At 37.0% G+C, this 19,216-nt stretch overlaps 1 protein-coding gene across 1 annotated transcript in view; it reads right to left on the bottom strand.

The window, feature by feature from the left end:
* Window positions 1–19,216, bottom strand: part of CDC42BPA (CDC42 binding protein kinase alpha) — a gene marked incomplete at both ends in the record, with an annotated part of 187,707 nt that overhangs the window by 92,698 nt on the left and 75,793 nt on the right. The window contains one exon of the mRNA XM_082307118.1: window positions 16,620–16,768. Coding sequence (XP_082163244.1) covers window positions 16,620–16,768 — 149 coding nt within the window. The remainder of the gene's footprint in view (window positions 1–16,619; window positions 16,769–19,216) is intronic.

The raw sequence follows: 19,216 nt of genomic DNA, 5'->3' as shown, positions 1-19,216 counted from the left end.
ATGTTCTTTACTATATTGCAAATATGCCATTGTATTTATTGCCTTTTGATTATTTGCAAAAAAATTAAATGCACTAATGAATAGCTGTGTTGAAGAAATTCTGTTCATAAGTTGTTAAAATGCAGAAGATACTGCCATTAAATACAAGTGCAAAGTGACTGATTATTAGGTACAGAGAAAAAGAGAGCATGAGCATGTGTGAAAGCACATTTATATATGTGCGCAAGGGAAGGAAGAAAAACGGTATTTCACTGGAAATTTAGATTATTCCATGTTATTATTCATTCTATGTCAACCACATGAATAGCTGCCAGTTCAACCTGACCAGTGTTGATACAGGCTGAATCAAAGCCTTGCTGAAGGCAGTAAGAAAAAGAATGAGTGCCTTACAGGAGCGTACACTTGCAAAGCTTTGTACTGAAAAGAAAGCAGCAGCAGAGGACTGTATTGTTTCCTGTGTGCTCCTCCATAGCCAGATGAAGAATCATATCACAACCCTCCCATGAAATTCTCCACCAATTCCTCCGCAGGGAGAACAGCACACAGGGTGGAAGAACCCACCAGTGGAAGGACCTGAAGAGGGACATAAATGGCTCTTAAATCCATGAGGAAAACACAAACGAAGAAACATACAAATCCTCCCACCTCTGTCATGATGTATTTTTTTTTTTCTTTACTGTAACACCTAGGACTCCATTTTAAAGGGCGAAAAGTAAACATCGTGCCTAGTTGCTCAGCCTCAGAGTCCTGACTGGGAAGGCAGTGCTTGCCTGATGAAGCACCGAAGCCACTGCGCTGCAGCAGCCACACCTGGCACGTCGGCCTCACCCGCACGACCGGCCTTCCCCAAACCTGAATACAAGAGACGCTGGTAATGAATCTTTTGAGTCAGAAGTGCCACCCTGACAAGTAAAACAAGATACATTTTATATTATTATTTGGCATTAGCTTTTCAGTTGTGTTAAGCTAATTCAATGTGAAAAATGTACAGGTTTTTTTTCTGACTATGCCCATCTGAAAAAGTTTTACTACTTCTTGAAAGATTTTGGGGTTTTTTTTGCTCTTATTTTGCTATTTTGAGACAGTAGGGCGCTTTCCTTTTTGACACTAAAATCACATTCAAAGTAACAGATTTCTGGTCTATATAATGAGGGCTTGGATTTTCATTCTAACTCCTTACACTCAGGGGTTCTCCCTGTCTGCTTTTCAGGCTGCAGAGGGTTTGGGTGAGGCTTTTATAAGAGACTGAGGCTATGATCCTTCATCCGACCATGGGATACCAAGCAAGATGGGATACAGTCTGGGGATTTTTTCTTCACAAAGACCAGCTCCTTGACCCTTATTGCTGCACAGCACAAACATATATGGAAGCAGAACGGAAAGGGCAGAAAACAGTGAACAGGAGGATGCGGCCCATGTGAGGATGTGCTTCAAATTCCTAGCCTGATGGTTGATTATTTCAATAATAGTCAATTTTCTTAATTTTCTTTTCTATTGTGCTTTTTGACATTCAATGTTCATACAAAAGTCATGAACTGCAGAAGGAAAGAGTTGTCAGAAAGACAATTTGAGAGTCTTTAAAATGCTGAAAAGCAGCACCCTGTGCAGGCAGCTGAAGGGGAAGGTGGTAAGAGTCAGGTTGTATCAAGTTTGCTGAAGCACCCAGGTGAACCAGAAGCCTGCACCTCAGTGAAAACTACGGAAAGTGATTCAAGCTTTGTCATTTTTAGATCCTATGACAGAATACAACAGAATTCATATTGAGAAGTTATAATGAGAAAACACATAGTAGGAAACTATGCCCTTCATAGCACTGCTAATTTTTTTTTATTAGAGATTAAGACATGATCGATTTGATATGCCTAAATTACAAATGTTGTATTAAAGATAGATTCAAACAAAGAACTGCAACTACTGAGGGAAAGCTGGGGTTGAACTCACATTTTTAAAAGCAAGTCAGAGAATACTATCTTCAAACAACCAGTTATTCAGGAATACTCAAAAGTACGAAAAATCCCCGCCACCACCCTCAGAAGTCACTCATGTATTCCTCCCCTTCTTGTTTCCCTCACGCACGCTTGTCTTCCATCTAGTATCCTCCTCCACTTAAATAGCTGGTCACTTGGAGGATCAAAGTTGCTATTTTCAGTCACTTAACCTATGGTTAATCTCATTGTTGCTTGCCTGTTTAAGTAGAATTAGTTGTCTACTGTGCATCTAATAGCTAAGAAGGAGACTGACAGTAAGTCCTTGGCTATATGTAATGTTACAGAACATGCATTTCAGAACTCATGTAACATAATGAGCAGTTTTAGCTAGTTTTGACGCTTGTTTTCATGGAGTTGATTGATATTTGAACTTATGTGACTTGATTAATATCTGTATTAATCATTATTGTCTGGCTGAGACTCAAGCATTACCTTCCTCTCACTGGAAACCAAATTGAAAAGCAAATTCTTTAGAGCAGGAAACAGCAGTTCAGCACTTAAATTAGCAAATAGACCACTTACACCTATAAATGATTTATGAACTCTGCTTACGTATCACATTAATCAAAAACTTTCCTTGGACACGTGTTATAACTGATCTGCTTCAGGAGAAGTCTGAGTAAAAAAAAAAAAAAAAAAAAAAGTAAAAATTTTACTCATTTCAAATTAAACACCCTGTAAGACTGTCCTCATTTTCAAAAGTGTGGAGTCAAAGATCATTCCTAATTGGTGCCTGTGCTTCAGCTCCAACCAGGAGAGACTTTTCTGAACTCACCACCAGCCAAATGGCTTCCAGCAGGGTGTTTATTTCAAAAAATGGAAAAGTTTTTCCACAGTTCTTGACATTATCACCACTGTTACCGAATTGTTCTGGGAAAACAATGCTTCATAAGTAAGCAAAGTTACCTACATGCCTAACACTGGTTTTGTTTTCACACATTCAAAGAAAAACGCCTATTCTGTTTTGAAACATGGGAAAGCAACGGATGGTGTTTAAATACTGAATTTTTAGTATTCAACTTCAGACGATCTGTTACAATTAGATAGACAACTTGATATTTGGTTCCTTTAACAAATAAAAACATTCCTTAAAATGTCTACATAAATTACCTTCTTGCTTCTTATAGATCTGGAGCTGAGGAGTATACAAACTATGTAATAGTGGGAAAGTACTCCCTGACTTACTTTTCTTTAATGTAACAAATAAAACAAAACCCCAGCATTGAGATTTGAATGTCATACACACATTCTCATCGATATGATAAAATCGTGGTTCAAAAGGATCAATTAGACTAGAAGTTTACAAAAAAAGCCTCTGCCACTCTCCTGAAAATTGCATCTGCTGAGGTTAAATTCAACTCAAATGTTATATTGACATGAAATCCTCCACCCTGGCACGAGGTGAATCAGCTGGCCTGTGAGACCAGACTAGGCAAGTACCTCATCTATCTGCTTCAAGGTATACTTTTTATAAAATAAGTCACAGGCATCTTCCTAGATAAATTCTGAGACTTCCGTGGCTTTTTTCCCTACATTTCAGTTGTATTAGTATTGCAAAGACTTTGTTGCAAGACCCTAAAAAATTATAATGATAAAAGAACCATCAGTTATTGACACTTTCATAAAAGTATGCAATCCTGAGAGAAGATCAGTTATTTAGGAATAACAACAAGGATTTACCAGTTGAATTCTGTTTGAGCTAATCACGTTTTTCTTCTTAGCTAGACCCAATTTTCCAGTTTCCTGTTGTCTGTCTAGGGTCGGCTTTCAAGCTCCCTAATAAAGCCTATTGAAGGGACCAGCTCTGACCTCCTGTGAAGTAGCACATAGCAGATAAGGTATTCAGAGTTCTTCTGGTTAATATATTATGCAAATGTAATTACAAATCTCAGTAAGATTATTACTGATGCTATTTGAATGTTGTACAAACTAGTATCACAGCATCAGACACTTTCAGCCAAGAATTCTCATTACCATAAAATACAAATGAAGTCGAAGCCTGCAGTATGAACCCCACACAAGCATGTGTATCTCAACTATTTCACAAACTAGCTGCATTTTTACCTTAAATGTACATTTAGTCTTCAGTAACTGCTGCACTGTGTTCAAGCAGACCAGTTAGAGAATTTCAATCATAACAGAACCCAAGAACTAAATGAGGATAGTGTCAAAATTTCGAACAGGATACTAGAAATATCTTCATCCCAGTTCAAGATATTCCCTGTTTTCATGTGGCAACAGGAATTTCCTGATTTTTCAGAACAACTCTTATTTCCTCACTCTCTCTCTATAGCAGAGGGATTAGACTATTTTGATGCTGCTAATAATATTATATACACATGTTAAATTCCACCAATCTGATACTAGGGAATTGGGAAGTAATAATAGAGCCAAAACGTGTTTGTGAAATGCTTATTGATCTGAATCGCACAAGAACAGACAAAACATTATAGGACGCTTACTAACCCACAGAAATCAGTACCTGTAACGCAAAGACACATGCTCAAAGTTAGAGTGAAAATCTAGGTTCTTCACATGATACTCTCCAAAACATGTGAGCGTGTTAAAAGGTTTCGTGTTAGTTTCATCAAGACACTGTAAGATACACACATTCAGTTAGTGTAAACTGGGAGGACGACAGACACAGTTTTGGCAGGCAGCAACACAGAAAGATTATGGCAACACAGTTAAAAGGTAAGTAGAGAAATCAGCAAGCTGTTTTGCATTCATGTAGCTAATGGCATAGTACAGAAGTTACTAACTCATTTAAAAATTATGGGACAGAAATTTTGGGTGTTGGTATATTCATAGCAAAAGGCCAGAACAAGCAAAACGGGATAACAGAACTCCTGTTTCCCCAGGGAAATTGCACTGAGCAGCGTCTATGTTTGTGTTTCTAATGGAGCTGGGTTTGTTGTTGTTTTGTTGGGGTTTTTTTGTTTGTTTGGTTTTTTTTTGTTTTGTTTTGTTTTTTTAGTTTATCTTAGGCATGTTAAGGTCAGACATCATCGTTTATGGGAAGTCAGTTTTCCTTAATTGGAATTAAATCCGTGAGAAGGGATGCAAAGGTCTAATTTGAAGTCAGATGCTACAATACACAAATGCTGTGTTTCTTGCCCATGACATCCTCAGAACCCTTCTGATTTTTTGATAAAAGACAAGTTAATCCCACTTACGATATTCAAATGGGAACTACGATGTTTTACATTTCAGCATTCACAACTCTCCTAAGCATCTGACTGTCAAAAGCCATCATAACTTTAGTAATATAAATCTCAGACAAACACTTTCCAGAAACTATGGTTTAAAGCAACAAGGTAAGCAAAGACTGAATGAAAGTTTATGCAAGACTTGTAACTTGACAATAAATTCTTTTTTGGCTACATTGGACAAGAGCCATCATTGTAAATCATGCTTTTGTTATTTAATTTCCTATACTTTTGGGGGTTTTATGTTCTTAAAAAGGAGAAACAGCTTTGAGATGCAAGTGAATAGCAAGAGAATATTATTTGGAGCTATCGCAGTTAATCGGGCAGAAAACACGTAGACTATTTTAACATTATATAACTTTCACTTCCTCATACATAATGCATAATATTTAGAATGATTATGATGAACACCATGTTAGACCACGCAAACACTGCGAGCAAAATCTGAATTCCTTTGCACGCTAAGTCATCAGGATCAGATAATTTTTGTCACAGTATTATGAACTGACACAGAATCACGTAAGAATGTTTTAATAGATTTTTTTTTTTTTTTTCCACATGAGTAATAGCACCACTGAAAGAAAGAATGCCAGGAACTGGCTAAAAGAGAGGTGACAATGGGTAGGTACTGAAAGAGGAAATGAAATCGGAGGAAGATTATTAGTGGAAATCCTCCAGGGTCAGTTTTGAAACTGATTATACATTTTAGTTAATAACCTCGGCACAAAAATAAATGCATGGTAATAAAATCTGTAGATATCACAAAGCTGGAAAGCAGCAGTAACAGCAGGGAAAACTGGAATATCAGACAAAGAAATGGCTAAACTGAAGACTATAATAACAGAAATCAGATTAAATTTAACAGCGTAAAATGTTACATACCTGCCTACTGATAGTAACAGCAGAAACTTCACCTATACACTGAGACCTTATCAACTGTAAATGACAGAAGAGAAGGAATGGGTACACCAAATGATTATATTATACCTGTACCCTTTCAGTGTCATGGAACCACAGCTCTTGGTTTCACTGGAAGAAATATCCTAGCAGAGAATGAAAAATACTGCAGCTAAAAGACAAGTTCTTTCTAAAACGTTATCTGGAATATTATTTACAATCCTTGCCATTAAAGTTTCAGAAAGCTGAAAGTTGTCTGACAACTTTCAGAGTGAACAAGTGAATGTCAACTTTAGGAATGACCACACTCAAAACTGGCATGAAATACTACTTCAAAAATTGTGATCTGTAAAAGAAATCCCTAAAATTTTAACTTACGCACAAGAAACTTAAATCAGGCTGCCAAAACACATGCCAAAACCTAACTATAGCCCCAATAGTACGAAACAGACCAAAATGAAGTAGTCATTGTGGTACAGAAATTTAGTTCTTTTTCATCACTACTAAACTCTTTAGACTCATATTTAAATAAAGAAACATTATCTTTTCCGATTCTTCTATTTTGCAACACTTTCTCATGATCAAAACCAGTCTTTGAAATACAGCACATGTGGATTTCTTATCTTCCCTTATTTATTGCAGTCCCAAAACCTACTAGCCTCTTTGGAAGTATTCATAATCTAAATATTCTGCTTAATCTCAGCTGTAGCTTGGCTGTTGCTGTATCTACCCAGTCAGAGATAAAATTAAGTTGGACTGAAATACTGTAGCTCTACTGCTCTGCTATAAAAAAAAGAAAATACGTCCATCATATGAAATTACACACTGTGTTTATTTTTCACCACACTTGTACTCCACTTTCTTCATAAATTAAATAAGGATATGATTAGTTTTCTTCATATGCCCTGATAGAGCACGTAGAACCCACACACCTCAGTGGGATGCCATCTGATGCCCAGTTGACTCTATTCACCACTTAATTGTCAAGAATCATTATTAGACAATTTCAATTGCTTCTTTGTTTTTTGTAAAGCTTCTGCTTATCATTCTGTCGTCCATGTGGCACTCTACGAAGTTACCCCTCTTCAGTCACTAAGACAGCCCTTTACAGGCTTCACATGCAGCTGCAGACTGTAGAAAGATTTTGCTGTACCAGATTAGTCAGCATGGAAGTAGTTCTGGTAACAATTTGTCTTTTACTAATCAAAAATACTGCAGCATACACACAAGTAAGATACTAAAAATGAAGCGTGCTTGTATAAACATAACAATATATGTAAAATTAGCATTAGTCTATAGTACCTTTGGCATCTGAGGAGGATTGTAAGAATATGCTTTTTCTAAAAGATCACTGCACTAGAGATCAAAACTGCACTTTCGTAGAGGAATATTTTACAGTTTTTGAAAGCAACTCCAGAAAAAAACAATAGCTCTATTTAATAGCTAGGCCCCTATCATGTTTAAATCACAGGAAAAAGATAATAATTTGATGGAAAGACTATGAAAACAATACATTCATTATTCTTACAAAACAGAAATGAAGGAAAAGAATAAAAATGTATCCTAAAGACTCTCATCCCATAAACCATTCAGAATGTGTTTGGTAAGTTCAACCTGTAAGACAATCGCTGTTCCAACCAAAAGCCAAGGAAACATGCAGGAATAAGCCAGAGCAAGTTTGAAGCATATGTCTACAGTTCTACTACTCTGCCACATAAGAGACATAAGACATAAATAGTTTGATATATGTTTTTTGGTTTCATTGTTGTTAGAAAACAAACAAACAAAACATTGACGAGCATGATCCAGATATAACAAACACCGTACATCTGCCTAAAACTCTTGACAGCAACAGACTGAGGAAGGAATTGTAGCCAGAGGCTATAAAGGAAGAAATGCATTTGGTCTAAATGCATCCCAGTCTCTCCAGTACCTGCAGTAGCTTGGCAGAAAAACATGTCAGACCTTTAAAAATAATACGAAAAAAAAAAAGTGCACTGTTTGCTCAGACATAGCAAAATTACAATTATTAAGAATAAAGGACAGTGTTCTTGAAAAAGTCTTTGTATTCAAGTTGCATATGTAGTACACTCTTTTCTTTTAGCGTAAGGCACAATGCTTGCTTAAAAATAAAACAAAATCATATTTTTTTTTTAATATCTCCGATAGGAACTCAAGGCCTGAATTTTCAGCACTTAAACTTAAGCAGAATCCTCAAAGAGCTGTACCTGCGTACAAGTAACTTCCTTTCTGTGCTAAAAGTTCAATTTCCTATATGAGGAATACATAACCTTGCTACCATTACACCAGATCAGATTTTAGCCCCCATCCCCTTTTTTTCCTTCTCTTCTAGCCAGTATTTTCTCTCTTGTACCTTTCTAATGCCCTTTTCCTGGATTTTACACACTATATCTGATTGAAAATTACTGAGTTACAGTGGCAGTAATATCACTGCTTCCTCCCGCACGAGGAAATGCTAAAGGCTGCCCCCTCCAAGAGCTAATAAAGAAAAACTGAACAGCATAAACATCACTGCACCTGAGTCAATAAAGATTTTAATACAACTTTTCAGATAAAGTTCCACAAGGTCTTGCTTCCCTGACCCCAGCCACGAAGCCTTCCAGAAGTGAACCAAGCATGACCTTATGCAAGCATCTGCTTTGTAAGCAGTATTCTAATTTGCAGGATGTTAAGTGACCTATTTTTTCTCATGTAAGAAGTTAAAATCTAGTAATATTTTGCTGATATTAAAAAGGAACATGGAGTAGGCTCTTCTAATAATACAACAGCTCCCCTGGAAATGTAACAAGGAAATGCTTACCGTAGAACAGCTTCAATGCAGACAGGGTTATTTGGACTGACACTTCCCTAACTGCCCTTTCAGGAATCAGATTCTTGCATTGATATCTTATTATAATCAAGATATCTTGCAAGGATATCTTAATTTACTATGAAGAAAAGGAAGTATTACGTTTAGTGGTTGGTGCGACAGCAATTTAATTCAGAAATTCAAACGTCAATTTTCTACTTGTCAGATCTGGCAGTTCAGATAGTGAAAACATTCTCACCCCAAATCCATCAAACACTCACTGGGGAGAATGCTCTAGCAAAAAACTAGGTAAAAGACAATGGTTGAAAACACTCCTTTAAGGTATTCAAGCATCTAGATGTTACAGTTTTATACTAACACTGCAGGACTATCAAGCAATAAAGCCAAGTTATTATTGCTTATTTATGCAATGACAAATCTACACGACACTCAAATTCAGAAGATGATAATGAATTTGTCCTGTGCAGCTTCTAGTCTGATCTAATCTAATCTGATCTAACAACGTAAACCCAATTGTATTTCAAATAAAGAAGCAAAGGGCCCATAATCATAACTAAAATAAAGGCATTCTAAGGAGGAACATGAGGAGCACATAGGGTATTAATAAATGAAAATTTGAGACACTATGAAAGGAGGTAGTTATGAAATAAATACTGTGTTCACAAAAAGAGATAATGAAATGGAAAGTCTGCTGAAGACAAAACATGAGGCAGTTAGTCTCCCTCTAATATAACAAAAAACTTGAGAATAACGAAGGCTCCCACCACACAACCACCATCCTCATTTCTGCCTGCATCGTTCCGAGCTTTATATACAAGAACAAAATCACTGAAGTGTTAATTACCAACTCTATCCTCAGCCACCAAACTATGAGCTAATTATACCCTCAGAACCACAGTCACTAGGACTAAAAATTCAGAAATAAGAAAAATGTTTTTGTCCTACTTTCCTACTGTTGATTTTGGATATCAAAGAAAGCAGTAGAAGGAAATATTTCCAGGTCTGAAATAATCAGAAAAGAATGAGTGTAAAATTATAGCTTAACTCACATAAAAACAGCTTACAAATGGGAATGTTTTGTCTTCAAAAGAAGTTATGAAATTTTGAAAACACCTCCAACTTCATAAGACACTAAAACAGATCTCGTATCAGAGCTATGACAGTTCTAACATGGACTTTCTTTTCTGCAAACACCACGGAAGTGAAATGAATCTCTATGCTAGAGGCAGCAGTATCTCCTGGGAAGTTCCACCACATTTAGCATCCACTGAGTCTTGCTATAAACATTATTACTTGGAAGGCAAGACCAGGGTTTTTTTTTATAGAAGACCTTCGGCATTAAGAATTTTCCCATTAAGGTACAAGGTTAAAAAGGATCCTTTTCAGTCAAACTTTATTTCTTGTCTGTCTCTCTCATTTGCACTTTTAGGAGGGTTTACATACTTCTGTTTTATGACAACCACATCCAGTTCCTACCTAAAAAGGATTACGTACCATCTGACAGAGTGCTCACATCCATTTGCCTTTCAAGGAACTGCACCCAGAAGATATACCAATCTACACAAAAAAGAAAAAAAACCTTCATCCACATATTCCTCCTTTTCCTACAAGTCTTCATTCTAATAAAGGTATAATTGTCTAGCTAAAGGACTGGTGGGGACTCACCAGAAAGAATGGAGGGGTGCGCTCCTTGCCTTGCTGGCCTTCCTCGGCTGACAATAATCAAGAATGCCCTTCCTTAGGAGGTAGCTATCAGACATGAAAGGGGAAGGGTTTATTTGAGGGGTTTATGGCTAAGTACATTTAAGATACCGCAGCTCCAACAGCTTCTTGTGTTCCTTTTTCTTTAAAATCATAGAATTGAATAAATAGCCAGATATCTCAAGTACCACTCAGTGGATGCAGGGAAAAAAAAAGGGCACAATGTGATGAACGTAGATTTTATTGGGAAGACCAGCTTAAAGCTATTTCCTCCTATTCTCCTTCTTCATCAAACAGATCAGAGAACTGACCCAGGTTAGTTAAAATGTAAAGTTACTTCTAACTTGGACGGGTGTCCTCATTCAGTTCGTTGCACAGCCCCACAAACCTTTGTATCAGCAGAGCAGCAGGGATATTTGGAGCTTGGGTCTTGGGGAGAGAGGAACAATGGGAGAAAAAAGGCCAAAGGATACATTTGTAAAAGCACCTCTGCTGAAAGGACTACTCAAGGCTACTATAGCTCAAGGCACTGGAGTCAGGGTTTCTAAATTCCTTCTGCTCAAACAACACAGAATATAGGTCTATGCTGGCTCAGGCACCCATTACACAGCTTTCACTTAAATTACCACTCCCACTAGACACAATACCGTAAGAAACCATTTGTCTTCTACATGACAGCACAACCAGTCCGATCCACTAGCTCTTGGCACTCCAAGCCTATATGGGTCTTTTATTTCAGAATACTTCTAGTTCATCGCAGGCTCCTTCGGAAACCCTACCAACAAATTCTAGTCAAATAGCATTAACCTCCTACAATCCGCACTGCAAATCGAATGCCACCCTGAGGGGGTACTATGGGAGCAGCTGCCAGCGTTTGTAGTAGAGTGGGTCACAGGGCAAAATGAAAACCCAGAGTCTGTAAAGATGACCTTTTTTCCCAGCCCTTCCTCAGTGGAAAAATGGAGAGGAAACACAGAGCCTCGACTCACGGAGCTCTCCTACCTCTGTAAAGGAATACCTTGTAAAGAAGCACTAGCTTACCAAATACTCACTAAAATAACTTTCTGCCTTGCAGTTTTCCATGTAAAACTGAACCACGCAACATTTCAAAGCAATACATTTTCAGTAGACTATCAAAATAATCTTATGTTATTTTTTCCTTATTTTTCTAGCCCTGTTTCCTTCACTCTCAGCACTTTGTAAGGACATCTTCATGTGTGTGTTCAACATTATGTCTGTTGCAAAGTTTGGTAAACACTTAAAATATGTTGTTGCTTTCTTTCAAACCCACAATTACGGTTCACTTTACTGAAGGCCAGAGCACTTGGCTCATCCTTGTGCCAACTCAACTCAGACATACCATGCAACGCAGCTAACTCCCTAGGATGTGCCTTCCACCCCCAAATTTTCCACTTAAGCAAATTAATGATCAGGAAAGATGGGATACACCCAGAAGACAGAAAACCACTTATTCAGCAAGTCAAAAATGGATATGCTGGCACTGAAACTTATAGTTGAAAGTGAAATGCATCCTACAAAGAATCCCAGATTTCAGCTGCCTGCTAACTACAGTAAATATTTCAGGGATGTCCCAAAGATTATTTTTACCAAGAACAAATAGCACCTTTTTGTTAAAAGCAAAGAAGAGGCTGGCTTGATAGGGAATAGACAGTTCTTTTATCCCTCTAACGCATTTATTCCCCTATGTTCAATATTTCTCAGAAAGGATGTCACTTCCACAGAGAATTCTGCTGCTCTACATTTTAAGAACTCAAATGTTCCAGTGAAGCCCAACTTAAATTTCAGAACTTGATAAAGAAAATGCAAAGAAAAGGGGGGGAAAAGTGCATCTAGTGGTTTAGAATGCTAAAATTCTTCAGTCTAAAAGACAGCGGCAACTAGAAAACCAGAAACACAATGATCAAGCTGACCGTAACGTCGCACACCTTACGAAGTAGGTGTGTTTATGCTTTGCATGCCTATCTTTTCACATGCAAAAGATGACATCTGACATGCATGTAACTTGAGAGCTTGCCCTGTAGCCTTAACTATCCTCCCACAAACTTAACCAACAAAAATAATAATTAACATAGGTGTTTCATAATCCTTCCAAAATATTTTCTTAGTAAGAAGGTAAGTGAGGATTGTTTTACCATTCAATAGCAAAAGAAGACTGTTTAACATGGGTGTGTGCCAATAAATGAAAACTATTTTAAATGAGTATTTTTGCAGTGGTCTGGAGGATCTTGAGCCTAAATGTTGAACACTCCCTAGCTGCAAATTTGCTCTGCACCAAACCACTGTGCAACCCTGCACAGAACAAATAGATGGAGGAAAGAAAGTCAAGATGAAAATGACTTAAGCACATTAACACTTGTAACTCTGTACTATTCAAGAAGCTGGAACGTCCCAAACGGAATTTAGGACAGAGGCAGACTTAGATGCACCCTTACTAGAGAGGGGGCTGTCTCAGAAGACAGCACAAAAGGCAGCAGCACAGACAAACTGAAGGGGCGTGCAAAGCCACCAGTGGCACGCTCACTGTGCCTAGGACTAGTACGTGCCCAGAGGGTATCCTTTTGCAGAGTTCAGGGGAAATTTCTTCCAGTGGCAACCAGGCCTTCCAAAGTCTTTTTCAGTTAAATGGATTTAGACAAAACCAAGCATTTTAAACCTCAATTTCTACTTTACATAAAATGGAGAGAAAACCTGGCTCACCAACAAAATAATTAAGGAGTTAAAGTCCCAGTTGTAGGAAAAACAAATTTTACATGTTTGAGGTAATACAAAATGCATAAATAAAATGCAGCTACCTAGCTTAAACCAGTAAGAGTTTTACTCTAGCCCACACCTGGATATTTGATAATGCATGCAAATATAAGCTTTTAACATATACCACAAGGAATTAAGTAACAACACAACCTTGAAACTGAAATTAATATTAATGCATGTAGAGACTTTTTTTCAGACAAAACCCCAAAAAAGGTGCTACAAACCTATAAAACACAAATTGATGTTGATTCCTAATAAATGTAAAATCTTACCCTGTATGATACTACAGTTTGCAGAAAACTGGCACAAGACAATATTTAACCTTGGCCTACAAGCAAGCATCACTTCATTAGTACGAATTAGTAATTTAAGGTATCAGGGGTAGTTATAAACTACACGAACTCCCAAGGAAGTCGTGCATTTGTGAGAGAGATACATACGTACTTTCTTCCTCATTGTGAATACCTGCACATATACTTAGATGAAGTTTTCTTTCTAAAGCTAGTCTTGGGGCTGTCAATGTCATTTGGTAATGCCAGTGCTGGTGCATTTATAACAATAGCAAAAGCCAAGATACACATTAAAGACCATTTTATTAACATTCTGAGCCATCATTTAACCATCATGTAAAATTCCACGATTTGTTCACAGAAATTTATTGATCAGAAATGAAAAATTATCAAAGTTCTGATTGATGTTACCTCAAAAACATTCTATCACATATTTATTTAAACTAAAAAGTGGATAAAAATAGAAAAAAATTAGCAATATCCTAAAACCAGTAGTACCGATGTTATTTTCAGCTAGCAACTTTTCTCCTTCAATTCAGTAGGTCTCAGGAGACAGCTTCAAAAACATCATACAATTTCTCTGCACAATTCTACTAATACCGAGATTTTGATCTCCTTCCTGCTACACATTCATCCCATAATCCCACAACGCTAGTGCAGAAATGGCATTCAAATTTGGAACTCCAAAACCTGAAATACAGTCATTGCAATTTCATTTAAGTAATGCTGAGATTGCTTGTATTTGATGTTTGAGAACCTTGGCCAATGTACTTTAGGAAAGAAAAGTGATTTGCATTTGACATTGGAGTGGTCTGCCCAGCAACCACCACTGCAATCAGTACCACTCCCGAACAAAACTAACTGACAACAGAAAAGTGATTAATGACAGAAAAGAGAAAGAGGAGTGGTATACTGAGAATAAAACCAGAAATACAATTTTTAAAAGGTACAAAAACATGCAGAGAAAAAGAAAATTATTGTCAAAGCACAACACTATGTATGGTTAATGTGAAAATCTATCCTGAAAGAACTGGGGCACTAAAAGGAAACAAACCAAAACAATCTGCTATCTCATTGTATGAAAAAAACCTGGAATACAACATGCCTAAAGCATGATTTCTAGTTCAAACTAGTTCTACAACTCAGATCAAATCCTAATGCACATTGATGCACATTGGCTATTCATCTGAAATACCACTACTACAGCTGCTACATTATCCATCTTTCAGTAGTATTTTCCTCCTTCTTCTCCTATGTCCTTTCCTGTGTTGAACACCCTCCCAAAAAGGATGCGGCCACCACAGTTAAATTTTCAGGAAAAGAGTATTAGTGGCATTTAGATGACGTGTTTTCTTTTCCTTTCTTTTGCTTTACCAGTTGCAAACATCCTAATAAAACCAACAGTGGAATGGGTCTCATTTCAATCATTGTTTCCATCATTGAGGATGGAAATATCTCATCTGCCACATATTACATAGTAACAGTGCTGAATTACAAAGCGTTTGATCTGTTTGGAGGAAAAGGTAGAGATGGTGGGCATCTGTTCTTCTGGGAAGAGTTACTACCACATATGCAGACTTATTGGGTAAAATACAGCAGTTTATGTAGTACCTGAAGTACTCTCCACCTGGTAACAGGAGACAGCATCTCAACAGTTTACCCACAAACACATTTTAAAAGTTAGATCCAAATTAAACTGAATACAAAACTCTTCCATATCAGGTCCTAAGTGAACAAACAGTTTCTCAGAAATAAAGCTGAAACCTTCAAAATTCAAGAAAACTGCGTAAGGAAAATACTCTGCTTGGGTTTTTCCACAAAGCGTTATCACAAAGAGCTCTTTTTAGCAGGTAAGACATAGTTCTTCAACAAAACCAGCAGACTTCAAAATATTCCAGAAGAGCAATTTGCACCTTAGTACCACCCCACCTTAAAGCACTCCTAGTTACAGCTCTTTTATGAAAAGCCACAATCTCAAAGGAAACAAAACACAACCCAGTAACAAACCAAAACCAACCACAATACACCTCTTGAACAACAACAACAAAAAACTTTTTCTGGAGCAAAGCACCCAAATGGGAACAGTAAAAGAAGGAATGGCCAGTATAGACTCTGATTAAGGGCGATAGATGGACATATCAAACGAGCTCATGCTGCCAACTTAATGATTCAGCTTAAAAAATCGGGAGTTTTCCTCCTGATTTCTGTCAGAGCAAAGTACCTCTATTGAGTGCATTTGAAAATTCTGCCTCTTGTAAGGTAATCTTTCGCTCTGCATACAAGAACGACCATGGAATTCAGTAGAGAATGATACATTAAAGAAAAGATGACACTAGTTTTGTGGAAAAATCAATCATGGCCTCCAAAAGCTAGACACAAATGACTTAATATTTTCCTTTGAACAGATTATTTTTTTTTACATACCAAGGTAAAGATAAGTACCACAATTTAAGTACTTCCACTTATTTAGCAAAATCCTCTCACTTCATTTTAAAGATAATTTCATTAAGTCCAAGAGAAAGTGGCGAAAAAAATCCCAAACAGGTGACACAATGGTGTGTTTTCAACTTCCACATAGATTGAACAAATTAAGAAACAGAATCTGACCCTTCAATAAACCTGTTCAAAGTTTATCTTATCTCACAAACAGGTTTCCAGTTTTGCTTTTATAAATTATGGATCATTAACTTTGAAACATGCCAGTGTGCAAGATTCATCACATGCATTCAGATATTCATTCATGTCTCTGACCGTACGGTACAAGGTTAGCAACAGTTCTCAATAAGCACAAGATGTAGGCAGGTCAGTTCTATCGTGCTTACTATTACAGCAAATGCTTGTTACTAGCTTAAACTCTTTAACAGGAATTATTTTCACTCCATCAAGTAGCTCCCCATAACTCCAACAGGAATTTGGAGCTCAAATTACTTACCTGTGAACATAATGCAACTGATGAACTGAATCAATAGCTATCACCATTTCAGCCAAATAAAAACGAGCCATATCTTCAGGTAGTCTGTCCTCAAACTTGCTGAGCAATGTAAGCAGGTCTCCTCCAACATAGTAATCCATAACCAGGTACTATGGCGTGGGAATGATAAGAAAACACGGGGGGGGGGGGGGGGGGACCAGGTACTATGGCGTGGGAATGATAAGAAAACACGGGGGGGGGGGGGGGGGGGGGGGAGACAACAATTTATTGAGTGAATCAGAGACTAAAAACCAAGTTAAGCATAAAAATTAGTTCATTGCAAAAATTATTATGGGCATTTAAAAAGCTAACCAAAATGCTTAGATGTTCTGAAAAGAAGTAGCTGGTTCAGCCACATTTTAATATTTAACCTACTTGAACATGTTTCCTATTTATGCCTCTCCAAATACAGTAAGCCTCACGACAAAATAGTATCAGCTTCATCCACTGTCCCATCACCAGACATAAAATACTTAGATACTCCAGATTCCCTCATAAAAACAATACCCTTTGATAGAATTCAAAAGGAGTAAAGGATTAAAGCACAGACCTATAAAAACAAAACCAATTGTGTTAACTTGGGATCTTATTTAAGGGCTCTAATTTCCCAGGCTTCCCTTTCCCTTTTTTCCTACCACCTTCTTTTCCCCTTAAACAAATTATTTTGGAGAGTAAAGTTTTTTAGATTACTCAGATTAAGGCAAAGGTTAAGAGACTTCCAGTGTCTCACAGTACAATTCCAGATATTGCTGACATTGCGCACAATACAGGATCTGCCAACATACAGTGGAAGGTGTCACCTTCTCTATTTGAACTGATAGGGAAAAATACACTTGATTTCTGATCTATTCCTGAAACATAAAACCTGCTTGCCATTGTATCACGTGCAAAGACTTTAAAGAGATCAGAACCTTTCTCCATTTTACTATATCATGACAGTAAACAATGCCACTTCCTTTAGAGACATGGTCAAAATTACTGGACAAAGTGAACTTAAGAAAAGTAGAAAATTAACGATTAATATCTTTTTATCTTAGTTTAGTTTGTTTTAATTGTGGAACAGCAACTGGAAGGGCAAATGGGAAAAAGAAAAAAAAAATCAAACTAATTATAACTAACAAACTAATTATAAGCAATCTAATTTAACAGCCACTGCTATGACATTACTTTCAAGCATCATTGTGGACAGACTAATTAGAATAGTTTCCCACTAAAGTATATAATATCTGAAAGCTTTTGCCTAGAGTTCCAACCTCTGCTTCCAGGAAGGCAGCATATATCCACATTTGAAGCAACGACTCTTAACAATAGCGTACAATGAATCACAAATAATAAAAAAAAAACCCTAAAGATGCAATAATGTATATCCCAATTTAATTCTTTAAAATCTTGGTAAAGCAACTTAAAGGGACTTTTATAATTAGCTCTCCTCATTTGTTCATGTCTTTCCCACCTTCAGAAAATGAAATTAAAATGTGGAAAAAATTCTGCCAAATTATACCAGGTATAAGGAAGATATGGGGCAGGCAGAAACCTTATGCCTGTTTCTTTTCCCTCATACTTTCCATAACAATAAAGGTGATGAACAAAGATTTTAACAATTTGATACAGAATAACCTGGGCACCCTCACTGATTCCAAGTGCATGAAGAAAGTACAGAATGCATTTCCACAAATTCTAAATGTGCTGACAATCAAATTTCATCTGTTGCTTTGTGATGTGAATAGTAAACTTCTTAAATTATGGTCACAAGCCTTACACAGGATAAATATCTTCTATTCAGTGGTGCTCCTACGCTCCCTCTGAAACAATATCTACAGCATTAGCTTCTCATGTTTTACAGTTTTAGAAAATACATTAAGCCTTTGAAACTTAATATCATTATTATTAACTGATACACTATCTAGTGAGATCTGCAAGAGCTTAACTTATTGCTTTGAAAGTATATTGAAAAAATCCTCTTAAGATTCTCACAACTGATGTGGGATCTCTATGCTCATTCTTCAGCATTTTTAAAAGCAGTACAACTCCGTGACCGGATATACCAAAATAAAGGAATTTTGGCTCTTACAACACAGGACTCTGCACCTCCCATTTTGCAAGAGCAACACAGTAGCCTAATTACCAGGAAACCCTCAACTCCTCAAATCTGCCAACATTTAAACTGTAACTCACAGAATTAAGTCATGCACTTGAAGTTAAACACATGCACAGGAATCAAAGCTAAGTTTAACAACTGAATTCAGTCAATGCATAGCATCCCGTCCAATGTCAAAGATCCATATACTTAAAAAAAGTTTTTTTTTTTTTAAAAAAACTTTAAAAATTCTGTTTAAATGCACACAATCATCCAGATCTATTCCAGTCTCAAATACTTCTCAGAATACTACTGTACGACAGCTCCACCCTTCCAAGAGAAAGAAAAGGCACAAACTTAAGGACGCTAAATTCTAGTAACTAGTGGAAGTTTAACACGGGCATTTAATCCTAAATCACAGGCTTGTTTAGGTTGGAAGGGACCTCTTGAGAACATCTACTCCAACATCAACTGCTCAAGT

The sequence above is a fragment of the Platalea leucorodia genome (genome assembly GCF_965183815.1).
Source record: "Platalea leucorodia genome assembly, chromosome: 3".
Lineage (NCBI taxonomy): Eukaryota > Metazoa > Chordata > Aves > Pelecaniformes > Threskiornithidae > Platalea > Platalea leucorodia.
The sequence above is the reverse complement of the archived record's forward strand: the minus strand, read 5'-3'. Positions and strand labels throughout refer to the sequence as shown.